This window comes from Pristiophorus japonicus, chromosome 13 (genome assembly GCF_044704955.1).
Source record: "Pristiophorus japonicus isolate sPriJap1 chromosome 13, sPriJap1.hap1, whole genome shotgun sequence".
NCBI classification, from domain to species: domain Eukaryota; kingdom Metazoa; phylum Chordata; class Chondrichthyes; family Pristiophoridae; genus Pristiophorus; species Pristiophorus japonicus.
Genome location: NC_091989.1, coordinates 107,454,965 through 107,475,164, shown reverse-complemented (window position 1 = coordinate 107,475,164; position 20,200 = coordinate 107,454,965). Strand labels below are relative to the sequence as shown.

General features: G+C 45.5%; 1 protein-coding gene across 5 annotated transcripts in view; it reads left to right on the top strand.

Moving 5' to 3' along the window:
* The window catches only part of wdr59 (WD repeat domain 59), a 101,414-nt gene that overhangs the window by 729 nt on the left and 80,485 nt on the right, over positions 1-20,200 (top strand). For all 5 annotated transcript variants that reach the window (XM_070897840.1, XM_070897839.1, XM_070897841.1 and 2 more), the window contains exons 2-4: positions 4,534-4,583; positions 7,928-8,063; positions 19,541-19,626. In XM_070897840.1, the coding sequence (XP_070753941.1) occupies positions 4,534-4,583; positions 7,928-8,063; positions 19,541-19,626 (272 nt within the window). The remainder of the gene's footprint in view (positions 1-4,533; positions 4,584-7,927; positions 8,064-19,540; positions 19,627-20,200) is intronic.

Here is a 20,200-nt window from a genome sequence, read left to right as displayed (position 1 = left end):
CATCATCACGCCCGGCAACCAAATTTTAATTTGATTTTACGTTTTAAAGTTTAATTTGTTTTAATTGCCGGTGCTTTTAGTGTCCCCTTCCCTTTTATAGGGGGCACCAGAGAAATTGTGATTTTAGTGCCCAAAAAAAAACAAAAAAAAAACAATAAACACAAAAAAAAAACAAAAAAAGGAAAAAAAGGGCCTTGTAAATGTCTGGTGTGTCACCCAGGTCGGGTGGCACAGTTTAATGTTTATGTTTTGCAGGTAGACTCTAAAAGAGTTATAAGAACATAAGAAATAGGAGTAGGCCATACGGCCCCTCGAGCCTGCTCTGCCATTCAATAAGATCATGGCTGATCTGATCATGGACTCCGCTCCACTTCCCTGCCTGCTCCCCGTAACTCCTTATCCCCTTATTTAAGAAACTGTCTATTTCTGGCTTAAATTTATTCAATGTCCCAGCTTCCACAACTCTCTGAGGCAGCGAATTCCACAGATTTACAACTCTCTGAGAGAAGAAATTTCTCCTCATCTCAGAATAAGTGGCCGCCCATTTAAACTAAGATCATGCCCTCTAGTTCTTGTCTCCCTCATCAATGGAAACATCCTCTCTGCATCCACCTTGTCAAGCCCCCTCATAATCTTATACTTTTCGATAAGATCACATCTCATTCTTCCGAATTCCAGTGAGTAGAGGCCCAACATACTCAACCTTTCCTCATAAGTCAACCCTCTCATCTCCGGAATCAACCTAGTGAACCTTCTCTGAACTGCGTCCAAAGCAAGTATATCCTTTCGTAAAAATGGAAACCAAAGCTGCACACAGTATTCCAGGTGTGGCCTCACCAATACCCTGTATAGCTGTAGCAATACTTCCCTGCTTTAATAGTCCATCCCCTTTGCAATAAAGGCCAAAATTCCATTGGCCTTCCTGATCACTTGCTGTACCTGCATACTAACCTTTTGTGTTTCATGCACAAGTACCCCCAGGTCCCATTGTACTGCAGCACTTTGCAATCTTTTTCCATTTAAATAATAACTTGCTCTTTGATTTTTTTCCTGCCAAAGTGCATGACCTCACACTTTCCAACATTATACTCCATCTGCCAAATTTTTTCCCACTCACTTAGCCTGTCTATGTCCTTTTGCAGATTTGTTGTGTTCTCCTCACACATTGCTTTTCCTCCCATCTTTGTATCGTCAGCAAACTTGGCTACGTTACACTCAGTCCCTTCTTCCAAGTCGTTAATATAGATTGTAAATAGTTGGGGTCCCAGCACTGATCCCTGCGGCACCCCACTGGTTACTGATTGCCAACCCGAGAATCAACCATTTATCCCGACTCTCTGTTTTCTGTTAGTTAGCCAATCCTCTATCCAGGCTAATATATTACCCCCAACCCCGTGAACTTTTAATTTGTGCAGTAACCTTTTATGTGGCACCTTGTCAAATGCCTTCTGGAAGTCCAAATACATCACATCCACTGGTTCCCCTTTATCCAACCTGTTCATTACATCCTCAAAGAATTCCAGCAAATTTGTCAAACATGATTTCCCTTTCATAAATCCATGCTGACTCTGTCTGACTGAAATTTGTTTTTCCAAATGTCCTGCTACTGCTTCTTTAATAATGGACTCCAACATTTTCCCAACCACAGATGTTAGGCTAACTGGTCTATAGATTCCTGCTTTTGGTTGTCAACCAGAGAATGAACCATTTATCCCGACTCTCTGCTTTCTGTTAGTTAGCCAATCCTCTATCCATGCTAATATATTACCCCCAACCCTGTGAACCTTATCTTGTGCAGTAACCTTTTATGTGGCACCTTGTCAAATGCCTTCTGGAAGTCCAAATACACCACATCCACTGGTTCCCCTTTATCCATCCTGTTCGTTACATTCTCAAAGAATTCCAGCAAATTTGTCAAAATGACTTCCCCTTCATAAATCCATGCTGACTCTGCTTTTCCAAATATCCTGCTACTGCTTCTTTAATAATGGACTCCAACATTTTCCCAAACACAGATGTTAGGCTAACTGGTCTAAATATATACATAGTGATAAATAAAGAAGAAAGACTTGAATTTATATAGTGCCTTTCACGGCCACTGGACGTCTCAAAGTGCTTTACAGCCAATGAAGTACTTTTGGAGTATAGTCACTGTTGTAATGTAGGAATAATGTATGATAAATGTGTGGGAGTGAGTATTTGATTAAAATCTAGTCAAGGCGTGTAGATGATTTTGCTGTTTTTAAAAAAAAATGCCACCAGTTTTCTGTCTCCCTCTTCAAAACATGTTAAGGTCTTACTGGTACCTTTCCCAGGTGGCCATTATTAATAAGTGAGCCATGGCAGATTATTCAACGATAGGGATCCAGGATGTTTGGTTCTGTCCTTTCCCAATATCAATGCCCATGTAGTGAACATAAGTGGAATCTTTGCCTTATTTTCCCTTCCTAGCCCAGGGGTTTTGTAGCCCTGAACCTCTGGACTCGCTGGAATCAGCTAACTTTGCACAGAATGGGAATTGAGTCTTGAGATGTTCCTAATATAAACATTTTTATAGAAAATAACAGGCTGGAGGGGTTACACACTAATCAATCATTGGACTGGAAAAGACCATTGCTTTACATCTGGCCAATCCCAAAGATTGAAAAATGCCATGTTCTATCTCTTAAATGTCTTCAGTGTCAGTTGTGGCTCAGTGGGTAGCACTCAGACCTCTGAGTAAGAAGTTTGTCATTTCAAGTCTCACTCCAGAGACTTGAGCACAAAAATTTAGACTGATACTCCAGTACAGTGCTGAGGGAGTGCTACACTTTCAGAGATGCAGTCTTTCGGATGAGATATTAAACCGAGGCCCCGTCTGCCCTCTCAAGTGGACGTAAAAGATCCCATAGCACTATTTTGAAGGGCAGCTGGGAATTTATCCCTGGTGCCCTGGCCAATATTTATCCCTTAGTCAACATCACTGAAACAGATTATCTGGTCATTATCACATTGCTGTTTTTGGGAGTTTACTGTGCGCAAATTGACTGCCCTGGTTCCTACAATCAATCACAGGCGGTCCCTCGAAACGAGGATGACTTGCTTCCACGCCAAAAAAGAATGAGTTCACGGGTGTTTCAATGAAGGACCCGAACTACGTCTTGGAAGGGTGGAAGATGCCTGTGCGTGGATTTTTTTAACGTGGTGGCCGTTGCACACCAGCCACCACACGGGCTTGACAGAGCTCGGTCTTGGTCCAGTGGCAAGGATTAACCAAGACGACTGCTGTACAGACCTATTGCGTGCACACAGCGCAGTGTGGGCTGGCCTGTGCTGCCCCTGGCCCCGAGCTCACACCTTCCCTGGGCCCCGATCATGTCCCTCTACAGTTTCTCACCGTTCCTTTGCCACGACTTTGCTGCTCCTGCTGTAATGCCTACGCTCCAATCACCATCCTGGACCTTGATGACATCACTCTTCGCTGCCATCAGCCTCCTGCACCAGCTCGCGCTGCTCCCTGAAGTGGTACGCCTCCACGCTGTCCAGGGCCGCCGCTCGTCGCTCCTTTTATGGCTCCGACCTGCCACTGGTGTTCTCACGGCTGCTCCCATCAACCCGTGGCGGAGGCAGAGTGTGGTTCTCCTGCTGGTTCCTACATTACAACACTGACTACAAAAGTACTTAATTGGCTATAAAGCGCTTTGGGATGTCCTGAGGTCATGAATTGCTCAATAGCAATGCAAGTCTTTTATTGCTTCTGCCACCAAAAAAAAATCCAATGCCTCCTTGAATTAGATTGTGCTATCCATTTTTTAATGATAGTCTGATCCACACATTCACCACCCTCTGTGTGAAGAGTTAAATCTAAATGGTGTGTCCACCTCCCTGTTCAGACCTTGATCATTAGTTGTAATCTCGGGTCGTTGCTGAAACAATGGTTCCAATGTGTGAACTGCGTGGTGGGGGAGGGAGTGCTTTATAACACAATGGCTGAAATCTGCCAACTCGGCACAAGTGGAATTAAACCTGAGACTACGAGGTCCGTTATGTTGTATTGGACAGTGGCTTTACCCACTGGAAGGTTTTGTGAGTGTTGATTGTGAAATCCATTTAATTGGTCCCTTTGAGATGAAAGGAAGTGGGCAGAAGTGTTGCACGCAAACGTCTTTTCATTATAGCAGCGCTTGCACCATGGTGGCAGTGGGTTAGCTTTTCTAAACGCTGGATCCTATCCGCTAAGATTAGGAATTACAAGAAATGTCGATTAAGACAGTTGGTTAAAATGGTTGTGGTGGTTTTCAGTTGTTCAGTAACCACAAACTCTAAGCTAAGCACGTCATACAAATTGATTGGATTACTACAATGTACAGATGAAACGTGACCGTGTTCTGTAAGTGCACAAAACAGGCCAACTGGGAGCATTTTGTGCGTGATTGGAAATTCTATATAGTTGTGGTTTGGCAGTGATGTATGTAAAAACTAGGCTAGAGTAAATTATTCTTCTTTGATGCATATCTGTTTAAAATGTTAATTGTAATTTTTTTTTAATACTAGGCAACTGCGATGTCTGTGAACTGCCACGGCCAGCTTGCAGTGCTCTCTGGGTAAGCAAACGTCCAGGGATGGGTAGTAACTGAGGGTAAACCAGGTGTTCGTTTCCATCCTGTTACCTACCAGCCTATTTTCTGTAATGGGGAAAGTACAGCAGCACACAACTCTACACTATCCTGTTGATTACAGGCCTGTTAATGTTCCTGATACAATTTAATATCCTATTCGATCTAAACCTGCAGTCTTGTATAAATTAGGAAAAGGGGAGAGACGCTCTAGTTAGGCCATGAATACCCTCTGAACCCTGAAACTATGTTTAATGCACCTCCTTATTTTTGCTTTGAGTACCGTACATTGTGATATAGATTAGCTTTATGAAACTACAATGCCATTTCTTACTGAGGGATTGCTGGCCTTTGACTGAAGGGCAGATCATGGCTCCTTTCCTGATGCATTCACTATTATCACTGGTGTCTTGCAGTCCTATACCTGTTTTGTTTTATTCATGAAAACTGGTAGACAGAGACACCTGTGGAGGAATCATGTCCCAGCTTGTGTTCCTAAAGACCTAAAGAATAGATGGTGGGTGGAGAAAGCACAGGAGATCCAGCAGCTGGCCGACAGCCATGACGTGTGAAGATTCTTCACCACAGTTCAGTCCACCTACGGCCCAAGAACCCAATGCCCCACCCCACTGCTGGCCAAGAACGGGGAGCCACTCGGGGCCTGCTGAAAGGAGCACTTCGAAGATCTCCTTAATCGTGACTCTGCCTTTGACACAAGTGTCCTTGACTCCATCCCGCAGCATGCTACCCGCCGCCATCTCAGCAAAACCTCAGGCCTGCACGAGGTAGAAAAGGCCACCCGTCAGCTCAAGAACAACAAGGCGTCAGGAGCAGATGGAATCCCTGTCGAGGCACTAAAGTATGGTGGAGAAGCACTATTGGCACGAATGCATAACTTCATCTCTATTATCTGCAACGAGGAGAGCATGCCGGGAGATCTCAGTGATGCCATAATCGTGACCATCTTCAAAAAAGGGGACAGGTCCGACTGCGGCAACTACAGTGACATCTCCCTGCTGTCGGCCACTGGGAAAGTCATCGCTAGAATCCTCCTCAACCGTCTTCTCCCTGTGGCTGAGGAGCACCTCCCAGAGTCACAATGCAGATTCCGTCCACTAAGGGGTACAACGGACATGATTTTCACCGCGCGACAACTAGAAGAGAAATGCAGGGAACAGCACCAGCCCTGATACGTGGCTGCCTTTGACCTCATAAAGGCCTTCACTGTCAAGACTGAGCGACTATAGAGCGTCCTCCTCCGTTTCGGCTGCCCCAAAAGTTTGGCACCTTCCTCCGCCTGCTTCATGACGACATGCAGGCCGTGATCCTAACCAACGGATCCCCCACAGATCCAATCCACGTCCGGACCAGGGTCGAGCAGGGCTGCGTCATCGCGCCAACGCTCTTCTCGATCTTCCTTGCTGCAATGCTCCATCTCACTCTCAACAAGCTCCCCGCTAAACTATAGAACCACTGGGAACCTGTTCAATCTTCAGGCTAGATCCAAGGTTGTCCCATCCTCTGTCATCGAATTACAGTACACGGACAACGCTTGTGTCTGCGCACATTCAGAGGCCGAACTCCAAACCATCGTCAACATCTTCACCGAGACGTACGAAAGCATGGGCCTTACAGTAAACATCCGTAAGACAAAGGTCCTCCACCAACCTGACCCCGCCACACAGCACTGCCCCCGGTCATCAAAATCCACGGCGCAGCCTTGGACAACGTGGACCATTTTCCATATCTCGGGAGCCTACTGTCAGCAAGGGCAGACATTGATGACTAGATCCAACACTGCCTCCAGTGTGCCAGCGCAGCCTTCAGTTGTCTGAAGAAGAGAGTGTTTGAAGACCAGGACCTCAAATCTGGCACCAAGCTTATGGTCTACAGGGCAGTAGTGATACCCGCCCTTCGATATGGCTCAGAGATGTGGACCATATACAGTGGACACCTCAAAGCGCTGCCTCCGCAAGATCCTGCACATTCACTGGGAGGATAGATGCACCAACGTCAGTGTTCTCGCTCAGGCCAATATCCCCAGCATCGAAGCACTGACCACAGTCGAGCAGCTCAATTGGGCGGGCCACATTGTCCGTATGTCAGACACAAGACTCCCAAAGTAAGCGCTCTATTCGGAACTCCTACACGGCAAGCGAGCCCCAGGTGGGCACAGGAAACGTTTCAAGGATACCCTCAAAGCCTCCTTGATAAAGTACAACATCCCCACCGGCACCTGGGAATCCCTGGCCCAAGACTGCCCTAAGTGGAGGAAGAGCATCTGGGCACCTCGAGCCTCATTGCTGGGAACATGCCGAAACCAAGCGCAGACAGCAGAAGGAGCATGCGGCAAACCAGACACCCCACCCACCCTTTCCTTCAACCACTGCCTGACCCACCTGTGACAGAGACTGTAATTCACGTCATGGACTGTACAGTCACCTGATAACTCACTTATAGAATGGAAGCAAGTCTTCCTCGATTTCGAGGGACTGCCTATAATGATGATGTGTCCCTCTGGCATGGCATCCAGCCCATTTTCTGAATTTTTAATATGGAGGTGCTCCCTGATGCACTCATAACCAGTATCATCGAGTTGTGTGAGGCAAGACCTATTACAGTCCCTCACTGTGTGTGTGTGATGGGGTGGGTGTAAATTTTTACTTTTAGCGTTCTCAGGTTGGAAATGGTACTTTTATACTGAAAGTGCCCACCTCATTCATCCTCTTTTATTAAAATCTCAGAGTGTCCCCTATTATTTCGATTTAGCTACCTCATGCCTCAGCCAGCCTTCTAGCGTATCTGATTCTGATTGAATGAATGAATAAATAAATAAATGAGGGCCACATTGTGCTGAATTTTGGGCAGCTGTGTGCCCGGGACCTGTGCTGAATAGGATTTGATCGAGTTGTGCTCAGGTGGGCGATCCACAGCAGTCCTTGCTGCCACTGCCACCCTGAAGCAACCACGAGGAGGTGAGTGACACTTCTCTTCATTTTCTGCCTCTCCTTGTTGGGAATTGCTAGGCAGTTCTGCACAAAGCAACACAGCGATGTGTGGGAAAAACAGGAGCACAAGGCCACGTTCCACTATTCCACAATGAAGACACAAGATGGCCATTTATGCCAGAATATTAAACATTTTTGATCCAAATTTCCCACAAGAGCAGGAACATGCTTTTTGTACGTTCAGTCGTTCTGCCTGTGTGCAATTATGCTCATTAGAATACATTAGGAACAGTTTTCCATTACTGGGGTGGGGGAGAAGTGGAATAAGCTTTGTGTGGACGCAGCAGTATTGGTTCGTCACTGCCAACGTTTATTTCTTCACAGGCGCCGTTTCTTGTATGTTATAAATTTAGATGCTCCTTCAGAAGTACCAAGAAAGATTGCAAGGCAGAGCAAGTGGGACATCGGGGCAGTGCAGTGGAACCCACATGAGACCTCATCCCACTATTTTGCAGCTTCAGTAAGTATTACACTGGGTTGAGCTGATTGGGAATCCTGACATGTGAGAGTAAAGATAAAAATATCTCAAATATTACTGAGATAAAAAGGAAAAACTATAAATAGTGGAAATCTGAAATGCAAAATGCTGGTTGTTCAGGATCTGAGAAAGACAGGTTAATGGCTTTGGCGACGTAGTAGATAGTGATGATGATAGTTGTAGACTTCAGGATAGTGAAATGGGCAGAAGCACGGAAAATGGAATTCAATGCGGAGAAGTGTGAAGTGATGCACTTTGGAAGGACTAATATGGAAAGGTAGTATGGTACAAACAGCATGATTTTGAAAAAATGTCTATACACATATCCTTAAAGGTGGTTATAAAAGCATGTGTGGTCCTTAGGTTTTTAAATAGAGGCATAGAATATAAAAGCCAAGAGATCATGCTGGAACTTCATAAATCACTGGTTAAGCCTCAGCTGGAGTATTGTGGACAATTCTGGGCACCAAGATGTAAAGGCCTTAGGGTACATAGGAGGTTTACCAGGAAGGAAATAAAGTAAATGAGTTGACGGCACAAATCATTACAAATGGGTATGATTTGGTGGCCATTACAGAAACGTGGTTGCAGGGTGGCCAAGACTAGGAATTAAACATACAGGGGTATCTGACAATTCGGAAAGATAGACAAGAAGGGAAAGGAGGTGGGGTAGCTCTGTTAATAAAGGATGATATCAGGGCAGTTGTGAGAGACGCTATTGGCTCTAATGAACAAAATGTTGAATCATTGTGGGTGGAGTTTAGAGATAGTAAGGGGAAAAAGTCACTGGTGGGCGTAGTTTATAGGCCCCCAAATAATAACTTCACGGTGGGACGGACAATAATCAAGGGAATAATGGAGACATGTGAAAAAGGAACGGCAGTAATCATGGGGGATTTTAACCTACATGTCGATTGGTCAAATCAAGTCGCATGGAGTAGCCTTGAGGAGGAATTCATAGAATGCATACGGGATTATTTCTTAGAACAGTATGTTACAGAACCTACAAGGGAGCAAGCTATCTTAAATATGGTCCTGTGTAATGAGACAGGAATAATAAACGATCTCCTAGTAAAAGATCCTCTCGGAATGAGTGATCACAGTATGGTTGAATTTGTAATACAGATTGAGGGTGAGGAAGTTGTGTCAGAAACGAGCATACTATGCTTAAACAAAGGGGACTACAGTGGGATGTGGGCAGAGTTGTCTAAAGTAGACTGGAAACACAGACTAAACGGTGGCACAATTGAGGAACAGTGGAGGACTTTTAAGGAGCTCTTTCATAGTGCTCAACAAAAATATATTCCAGTGAAAAAGAAGGGCGGTAAGAGAAGGAATAACCAGCCGTGGATAACCAAGGAAATAAAGGAGAGTATCAAAGTAAAAACCAATGCGTATAAGATGGCCAAGGTTAGTGGGATACTAGAAGATTGGGAAAATTTTAAATGACAGCAAAGAATGACTAAGAAAGCAATAAAGAAAGGAAAGATAGATTACGAAAGTAAACTTGCGCAAAACATAAAAACAGAGAGTAAAAGCTTTTACCGATATATAAAACAGAAAAGAGTGATTAAAGTAAATGTTGGTCCCTTAGAAGATGAGAAGGGGGATTTAATAATGGGAAATGTGGAAATGGCTGAGACCTTAAACAACTATTTTGCTTCGGTCTTCACAGTGGAAGACACAAAAACCATGCCAAAAATTGCTGGTCACGGGAATGTGGGAAGGGAGGACCTTGAGACAATCACTATCACTAGGGGGGTAGTGCTGGACAGGCTAATGGGACTCAAGGTAGACAAGTCCCCTGGTCCTGATGAAATGCATCCCAGGGTATTAAAAGAGATGTCAGAAGTTATAGCAGATGCATTCGTTATAACTACCAAAATTCTCTGGACTCTGGGGAGGTACCATCGGATTGGAAAGCAGCTAATGTAACGCCTCTGTTTAAAAAAGGGGGCAGACAAAAGGCAGGTAACTATAGGCCGGTTAGTTTAACATCTGTAGTGGGGAAAATGCCTGAAGCTATCATTAAGGAAGAAATAGCGGGACACCTAGATAGGAATAGTGCAATCAAGCAGACGCAACATGGATTCATGAAGGGGAAATCATGTTTAACTAATTTACTGGAATTCTTTGAGGATATAACGAGCATGGTGGATAGAGGTGTACCGATGGATGTGGTGTATTTAGATTTCCAAAAGGCATTCGATAAGGTGCCACACAAAAGGTTACTGCAGAAGACAAAGGTACGCGGAGTCAGAGGAAATGTATTAGCATGGATAGAGAATTGGCTGGCTAACAGATAGCAGAGAGTCGGGATAAATGGGTCCTTTTCGGGTTGGAAATCGGTGGTTAGTGGTGTGCCACAGGGATTGGTGCTGTGACCACGACTGTTTACAATATACATAGATGACCTGGAAGAGGGGACAGAGTGTAGTGTAACAAAATTTGCAGATGACACAAAGATTAGTGGGAAAGCGGGTTGTGTAGAGGACACAGAGAGGCTGCAAAGAGATTTAGATAGGTTAAGCGAATGGGCGAATTGGCAGATGGAATACAATGTCGGAAAATGTGAGGTCATCCACCTTGGGAAAAAAAAACAGTAAAAGGGAATATTATTTGAATGGGGAGAAATTACAACATGCTGCGGTGCAGAGGGACCTGGGGGTCCTTGTGCATGAAACTCTTTTTGGAGTTTATCTGCAAAACAAAAACATTAATCGGTGCCACCCGACCTGGATGACACACCAGACATTTACAAGGCCCTCTTTTTTGTGTTTTTTTTGTGGGTTTTTTTGGGCACTAAAATCACCTTTTTTCCCCAGTGCCCCCTATAAAAGGGAAGGGGACACTAAAAGTACCGGCAATTAAAACAAATTAAACTTTAAAACGTAAAATCAAATTAAAATTTGGTTGCCGGGCGTGGTGATGCACTCCAGTCCCTCTGGTGCCCACCTCTCGCGGAAGGCCGCGAGCGTACCGGTGGACACCGCGTGCTCCATCTCCAAGGACACCCTGGACCGGATGTAAGAGCGGAAGAGAGGCAGACAGTCAGGTTGAACGACCCCCTCGACCGCCCGCTGCCTGGACCGGCTGCTAGCACCCTTGGCCGTGCCCAGGAGCAGTCCTACAAGGAGGCCCTCGGACCTACCCGCTCCCCTCCGCACAGGGTGCCCAAAGATCAGGAGAGTGGGACTGAAGTGCAGCCAGAATTTCAGGAGCAGCCCCTTCAAATAATGGAACAGGTGCTGCAACCTCGTGCACTCAATAAAAACATGGAACACGGACTCCTCCAGACCGCAGAAATTGCAGGCGGCCTGGGAGTCTGTGAACCGGCTTAAAAATTTGTTGCACGGCACTGCTCCGTGCACCACCCTCCAGGCCAAGTCCCCGATGAATAGTGAGAGGACCCCTGCGTAGAGTGCCCTCCATCGGGGACCCCCGCCTCCTCCGGACGGCAAGATGGTACGCCAAGGCGTGTCCGGATGGCAGACGAGGATGGCAAAGTTGAGAGTGTGCAGGAGCAGCCCGTACAAGAAACCCCTCCGCGCGGAACTGAAAGGCACGGAGGGGATTTCCCCGAGGCGGCTCAAGTTGTGAGAAGCCGGCCCCCGAGGGAGGTTCCGGGGTTTGGCGCCGATGAGGAATTCCGTCTGGACGGGGGTCAGTTCGGACGGGATCTCCCCACGTGCTTGAGCCTCCTCGATGCACCTAATCCCAAAAAGTTAGTTTGCAGGTGCAGCAGGTAATCAGGAAGGCGAATGGAATGTTGGCCTTCATTGCGAGAGGGATGAAATACAAAAGCAGGGACGTCCTGCTGCAACTTTACAGGGTATTGGTGAGGCTGCACCTGGTCACCTTACTTAAGGAAGGATATACTAGCTTTGGAGGGGGTACAGAGACGATTCACTAGGCTGATTCCAGAGATGAGGGGTGATGATAGATTGAGTAGACTGGGTCTTTACTCATTGGAGTTCAGAAGGATGAGGGGTGATCTTATAGAAACACTTAAAATAATGAAAGGGATAGACAAGATAGAGACAGAGAGGTTGTTTCCACTGGTCGGGGAGACTAGAACTAGGGGGCACAGCCTCAAAATACGGGGGAGCCAATTTAAAACCGAGTTGAGAAGGAATTTCTTCTCCCAGAGGGTTGTGAATCTGTGGAATTCTCTGCCCAAGGAAGCAGTTGAGGCTAGCTCATTGAATGCATTCAAATCATAGAAAGATAGATTTTTAACCAATAAGGGAATTAAGGGTTATGGGGAGTGGGCGGGTAAGTGGAGCTGAGTCCACGGCCAGATCAGCCATGATCTTGTTGAATGGCGGAGCAGGCTCGAGGGGCTAGATGGTCTACTCCTGTTCCTAATTCTTATGTTCTTATGTAAAGTTTAACCAGGATGAGGAGAGGTTGGAAAAGTTAGGACTATTCAACCTGAGAACAGAGAAGGTTAAGAGGTGAACTAACAAGAGGTTTTCAGGATGATATGAGAGGTTTTGCTGGAGAAAAACTATTCCCTCTGGCAATTGGGTCAACAACCAGAGGTCATTGGCAAAAGATCGAGAGGGGAGATGAGGAGAAATTTTTCAATCGGATTTATCAGAATCTGGAATGCTCTATGGGGGAAGCTTATTCCATAAATAATTTTAAAAGGGAGTTGGACAGGTTCTTGGAAATGAGGATCTTAAAGTTGGGGACAAAAAGCTGGGGTGGGACTAAGCACGACTGCTCTTTCAATGGGCTGAATGGCGGCCTCCTGTGCTGTAAATTTCTATGTTTAGGATGTAACCTTTCATCAATTCTGGTACTTAAGCCATTCAGGCAGTTCGGCTGTAGGCTTTGCAAAATAAGACAATTTTTTACAAAATTATTATTAGTCGGTAATAATGTATTTAAAAAAAAAAGATAGTTGGTCTCTTGATGGGTTCACTACTAGTGGTCTTGCAGAGATCATAGAAGCCCAGGTAAAGACACAAAAATGTTTACAGCTGATGATGCAATATATTGGATAGGTGGGTTCACTTCAGGGCATGTCTGTTTCTCTTAATGTGGGTGCAGGGTTATTGCTGCAGCATTATTGGAAAAAAATTCTGAAGGACAGGATAAATCTTCATTTCAAATGACATGGATTAATTAAGGACAGTTAGCACGGATTTGTTAAGGGAAGGTCATGTCTGATTAACTTGATTGAATTTTTTGAGGAGGTAAAAAGGAGGGTCGATGAGGGTAGTGCGTTTGATATAGTGTATATGGATTTCAGCAAGGCTTTTGACAATGTCCCACATGGCAGACTAGTCACGGAAGTAACAGCCCATGGGATCCAAGGCAAAGTGGCAAGTTGAATCCAAAATTGGCTCAAAGGCAGGAAGCAGAGGGTAATGGCTGATGGGTATTTTTGTGACTGGAAGGATGTTTCCAGTGGGGTTCCGCAGGGCTCAGTACTGGGTCTCTTGCTTTTAGTGGTATATATCAATGATCTAGACTTGAATATGGGGGTATGATTCAGAAGTTTGCAGATGATACTAAAATAATGAAGAAACCACCTGTGGACTGCAGGAAGATATCAATCAACTGGCCAGGTGGGCAGAACAGTAGCAAATGGAATTTAATCCAGAGAAGTGTGAGGTAATGCATTTGGGGAAGGCTAACAAGGAAAGGGAATACACATTAAATGGGAGGACACTGAGAAGTGTAGAGGAACAAAGGAACCTTGGAGTGCATGTCCACAGATCCCTGAAGGCAGCAGGCCAGGTAGATAAAGTGGTTAAGAAAGCATACGGAATAATTGCCTTTATTAGCCAAGGCATAGCATTCAAGAGCAGGGGGGTTATGCTTGAACTGTATAAAACACTAGTTAGGCCACAACTGGAGTACTGCGTGCAGTTCTGGTCACCACATTACAGGAAGGATGTGATTTCTGGTCACTGCTTTACAAGAAGGATGTGATTGCACTGGAGAGGGTACAGAGGAGATTTACGAGGATGCTGCCAGGAGTGGAGAATCTTCGTTATGAGGACAGATATTAGACAGGCTGGATTTGTTTTCCTTGGAACAGATTAGGCTGAGGGGAGACCTCATTGAGGTGTATAAAATTATGAGGGGCCTAGATGTAGTGGATAGAATAGGCCGATTTCCCTTAGAGGGGTCAACAACCAGGGGGCATAAATTTAAAGTAATTGGTATAAGGTTTAGAAGGGATTTGAGGGGAAATTTCTTCATCCAGAGAGTTGTGGGGGTCTGAAACTCACTGCCTGAAAAGGAGGTAGAGGCAAAAACCTTTACTACATTTAAAAAGTATTTGGATGAGCACTTGACTTGCTGTAACCTGCAGGGCTACGGACCTAGAGCTGGAAAGTGGGATAAGGCTGGATAGCCTCTTGTTGGCCAGCACGGACACGATGGGCCAAAATGGCTTCCTTCCGTGCTGTAACTTACTATGATTCTATGAGCATAGAAACATAGAAACATAGAAAATAGGTGCAGGAGCAGGCCATTCAGCCCTTCTAATCTGCACCGCCATTCAATGAGTTCATGGCTGAACATGAAACTTCAGTACCCCCTTCCTGCTTTCTCGCCATACCCCTTGATCCCCTGAGTAGTAAGGACTTCATCTAACTCCCTTTTGAATATATTTAGTGAATTGGCCTCAACTACTTTCTGTGGTAGAGAATTCCACAGGTTCACCACTCTCTGGGTGAAGAAGTTTTTCCTCATCTCGGTCCTAAATGGCTTACCCCTTATCCTCAGACTGTGACCCCTGGTTCTGGACTTCCCCAACATTGGGAACATTCTTCCTGCATCTAACCTGTCTAAACCCGTCAGAATTTTAAACGTTTCTATGAGGTCCCCTCTCACTCTTCTGAACTCCCGTGAATACAAGCCCAGCTGATCCAGTCTTTCTTGATAGGTCAGTCCCACCATCCCGGGAATCAGTCTGGTGAATCTTCGCTGCACTCCCTCAATAGCAAGAATGTCCTTCCTCAAGTTAGGAGACCAAAACTGTACACAATACTCCAGGTGTGGCCTCACCAAGGCCCTGTACAACTGTAGTAACACCTCCCTTCCCTTGTACTCAAATCCCCTCGCTATGAAGGCCAACATGCCATTTGCTTTCTTAACCGCCTGCTGTACCTGCATGCCAACCTTCAATGACTGATGTACCATGACACCCAGGTCTCGTTGCACCTTCCCTTTTCCTAATCTGTCACCATTCAGATAATAGTCTGTCTCTCTGTTTTTACCACCAAAGTGGATAACCTCACATTTATCCACATTATACTTCATCTGCCACGCATTTGCCCACTCACCTAACCTATCCAAGTCACTCTGCAGCCTCATAGCATCCTCCTCGCAGCTCACACTGCCACCCAACTTAGTGTCATCCGCAAATTTGGAGATACTACATTTAATCCCCTCGTCTAAATCATTAATGTACAATGTAAACAGCTGGGGCCCCAGCACAGAACCTTGCGGTACCCCACTAGTCACTGCCTGCCATTCTGAAAAATACCCATTTACTCCTACTCTTTGCTTCCTGTCTGACAACCAGTTCTCAATCCACTTCAGCACACTACCCCCAATCCCATGTGCTTTAACTTTGCACATTAATCTCCTGTGTGGGACCTTGTCGAAAGCCTTCTGAAAGTCCAAATATACCACATCAACTGGTTCTCCTTTGTCCACTTTACTGGAAACATCCTCAAAAAATTCCAGAAGATTTGTCAAGCATGATTTCCCTTTCACAAATCCATGCTGACTTGGACCTATCATGTGACCATTTTCCAAATGCGCTGCTGTGACATCCTTAATAATTGATTCCATCATTTTACCCACTACTGAGGTCAGGCTGACCGGTCTATAATTCCCTGCTTTCTCTCTCCCTCCTTTTTTAAAAAGTGGGGTTACATTGGCTACCCTCCACTCGATAGGAACTGATCCAGAGTCAATGGAATGTTGGAAAATGACTGTCAATGCATCCGCTATTTCCAAGGCCACCTCCTTAAGTACTCTGGGATGCAGTCCATCAGGCCCTGGGGATTTATCGGCCTTCAATCCCATCAATTTCCCCAACACAATTTCCCGGCTAATAAGGATTTCCCTCAGTTCCTCCTCCTTACTAGACCCTCTGACCCCTTTTATATCCGGAAGGTTGTTTGTGTCCTCCTTAGTGAATACTGAACCAAAGTACTTGTTTAATTGGTCTGCCGTTTCTTTGTTCCCCGTTATGACTTCCCCTGATTCTGACTGCAGGGGACCTACGTTTGTCTTTACTAACCTTTTTCTCTTTACATACCTATAGAAACTTTTGCAATCCGCCTTAATGTTCCCTGCAAGCTTCTTCTCGTACTCCATTTTCCCTGCCCTAATCAAACCCTTTGTCCTCCTCTGCTGAGTTCTAAATTTCTCCCAGTCCCCAGGTTCACTGCTATTTCTGGCCAATTTGTATGCCACTTCCTTGGCTTTAATACTATCCCTGATTTCCCTAGATAGCCACGGTTGAGCCACCTTCCCTTTTTTATTTTTACGCCAGACAGAAATGTACAATTGTTGTAGTTCATCCATGCGGTCTCTAAATGTCTGCCATTGCCCATCCACAGTCAACCCCTTAAGTATCATTCGCCAATCTATCTTAGCCAATTCACGCCTCATACCTTCAAAGTTAGCCTTCTTTAAGTTCTGGACCATGGTCTCTGAATTAACTGTTTCATTCTCCATCCTAATGCAGAATTCCACCATATTATGGTCACTCTTCCCCAAGGGGCCTCGCACAATGAGATTGCTAATTAATCCTCTCTCATTACACAATACCCAGTCTAAGATGGCCTCCCCCCTAGTTGGTTCCTCGACATATTGGTCTAGAAAACCATCCCTTATGCACTCCAGGAAATCCTCCTCCACCGTATTGCTTCCAGTTTGGCTAGCCCAATCTATGTGCATATTAAAGTCACCCATTATAACTGCTGCACCTTTATTGCATGCACTCCTAATTTCCTGTTTGATGCCCTCCCCAACATCACTACTACTGTTTGGAGGTCTGTACACAACTCCCACTCACGTTTTTTGCCCTTTAGTGTTTTGCAGCTCTACCCATATAGATTCCACATCATCCAAGCTAATGTCTTTCCTAACTATTGCATTAATCTCCTCTTTAACCAGCAATGCTACCCCACCTCCTTTTCCTTTTATTCTATCCTTCCTGAATGTTGAATACCCCTGGATGTTGAGTTCCCAACCCTGATCATCCTGGAGCCACGTCTCCGTAATCCCAATCACATCATATTTGTTAACATCTATTTGCATAGTTAATTCATCCACCTTATTGCGGATACTCCTTGCATTAAGACACAAAGCCTTCAGGCTTGTTTTTTTAACACCCTTTGTCCTTTTAGAATTTTGCTGTACAGTGGCCCTTTTTGTTCTTTGCCTTGGGTTTCTCTGCCCTCCACTTTTCCTCATCTCCTTTCTGTCTTTTGCTTTTGCCTCCTTTTTGTCTCTCTCTGTCTCCCTGCATAGGTTCCCATCCCCCTGCAATATTAGTTTAACTCCTCCACAACAGCACTAGCAAACACTCCCCCTAGGATATTGGTTCCGGTCCTGCCCAGGTGCAGACCGTCCGGTTTGTACTGGTCCCACCTCCCCCAGAACCGGTTCCAATGCCCCAGGAATTTGAATCCCTCTCTGCTGCACCACTGCTCAAGCCACGTATTCATCTGCGCTATCCAGCGATTCCTACTCTGACTAGCACGTGGCACTGGTAGCAATCCCGAGATTACTACTTTTGAGCTCCTACTTTTTAATTTAGCTCCTAGCTCCTTAAATTCTTTTCGTAGGACCTCATCCCTTTTTTTACCTATGTCGTTGGTACCAATGTGCACCACGACAACTGGCTGTTCTCCCTCCCATTTCAGCATGAGGCGAGGCGGTTGTTCAAATGTGTTGGGCAACAGTCCAGACACAACTGATGATCTCATTCTTGCCTCATTCATTTGAGTCACTCGAGAGTGACCCTATACATACAATTGCATTATACCAGTTTGTCAGTTGTACTGCCCTATTCCGATATCAGATTTGTAATGTAACTCCTTTGGTATCAGTGTAGCTTCTATAGTTTGTCGGCATCACACACACGCGCACAATTTCAATCCCCGCCCCCCCCACTGGGGTTTTCAGATTAAACGTCAGTATCTCACAAATATAAACGCTTTGGCCCCGATATTTGCGGGGAGGGAGGGTGGGGCGACTTTTAGCGGCCAGGAAACATGGAGGTGCTGCTGAATTTAACATCAGTAACTCCTTTAAATTTTTTCCCTCCGTTTCACGCCTGGCAGCTGGTCAGATCTAGAGACTGGCCAGTTGCCAGACGGGAAGGCCTGCAGTGGAAGGCTGGAGCCGGACGGACTGGAGAGGAGGGAGGGTGGTAAATCGCGGGTGAGGAAGGGAGGGGAGGATAACGTGGGGGAGAGAGGGATACATCTTATGGAGGAGGGACGAGATCATGGATCTTGTTGGGTGGGGGGAGTGCTGATGTTCGAAATGGGGAGGTGTCGGCTGATAGGATCGGGGGTGAGGGGGGCGCTGATGATGGATCAAGGTGGGGGGTTCAGCTGATTGTAGAGAGGCTGGCAGATCAAAGGAGGTTTGTTTGTGGGACTTTGGGAAGCACTCCTGCTCCCCCGGTCCACAAGCTGTGCTGGAAGCCAATACCAGTTCTCCCCTCCCTTCACATGCTGGATTTCCCGAACCCTGGGAAACCTGGCCGTTAAATCCACTGTCATGCTAAAATCTGAGGCAAGCAGCCTCATTTAAATATTAGAATTTCTGACCAGCTTCTTAAGAGCAGATTACTTGCCCAACCCCCAACCTGTCCCAGTTAAACCGGAAGCAGGCATGTTTGCTTGAATTTCGCTTTCCCATTTAAATTAATTTAAACCCACCCCTCTCCTGCCCGTCCTGGGCGGTTAAAATTCCCCCCTTTGTGATGACAGCTGTGATTTATTCTTCTTACATGAATGCTATGGTCTGGGTTTATCAGTACTTAAGGTATTGTTGAGTGTCAACAGAGCATCAAGGGCTATGATGTATACTGTACCTGAGAACAAGACGAGCTTTGAATGCGTTCTCAGTGCTGCAATGTGTTTGCGACAAGGGATGAAAAGTGCCATTAACATTGCCCAATTCTCTAAATTGGAGAATGTTTACTGGCTTCATATCTTTCTTCAGAGTTGGGAAGGACTTTCAGGAAATCTTTTAAGCAGGCTCAATAAATGTGAGTTTCCTGTGAGTCCCAATGCAACAATCTCAACTGTGTGTGAAAAAAAATACTGTTTTTAACAAAAAAGTGAAAATGAATTAAAATTGTTGAATGATGACTTATGCCTGTTGTGCACTGATCTCCAGCTAAAAGGATGCCGTGTCTATTTTATAGTTGATGCAAGGTGATATCTGGGTGTGTTTTTCAGTGTAACCAGCGAGTGGACCTATACAAATGGCACGATGGAAATGGCGAGATCCACACTTCATTGCAGGGTCATACTCGCGTTATAAGGTATTTTGTTTTGAATTACATCCCCTGCATAAGTAGTGTGGATATATTGCACTGGTCCTTCTTACAGCATTGTAGATACAGTTAGAGTAATAATTAACAGTTGTCTGCTTGAAGCAATTGTTTTATTCTCTTCCGTTTAAATTGGCTTTTTGAGTAACTGAAACAGTCTTATTGACATTCCTCAAGGGAAGGGAGGAATTTGTTTGTTTTGTTGGTTTCACGTTGGGTCTTGTCTCCCATGCTAAGGGGTCAAAATTTGGTCCCGCTGGTTTTGAGGCGGTGACACTGGCTGAGTGTTGATTTTAGCGGTAGGTGCCACCTCAAACTTCAAAGTTCAGTTTTGCAGCATGAAGATGAGAGAGAGTGGCTTTGCACACTCATGCTCAGGTAACAACGGAGCGGCATCTCAGGAGGCCGACCGAATTTCCTGACGGTAGGCTGCCGGCATGCGAGTTCCCTCACCCACACCCACACTTCCCCACTAATCCCATTAATACATAAATGCTTAAAAACAACATGAACACTTACCTTGATCCCTGGACGCTACCATGCCAGGATCCCTGATGACCCACCA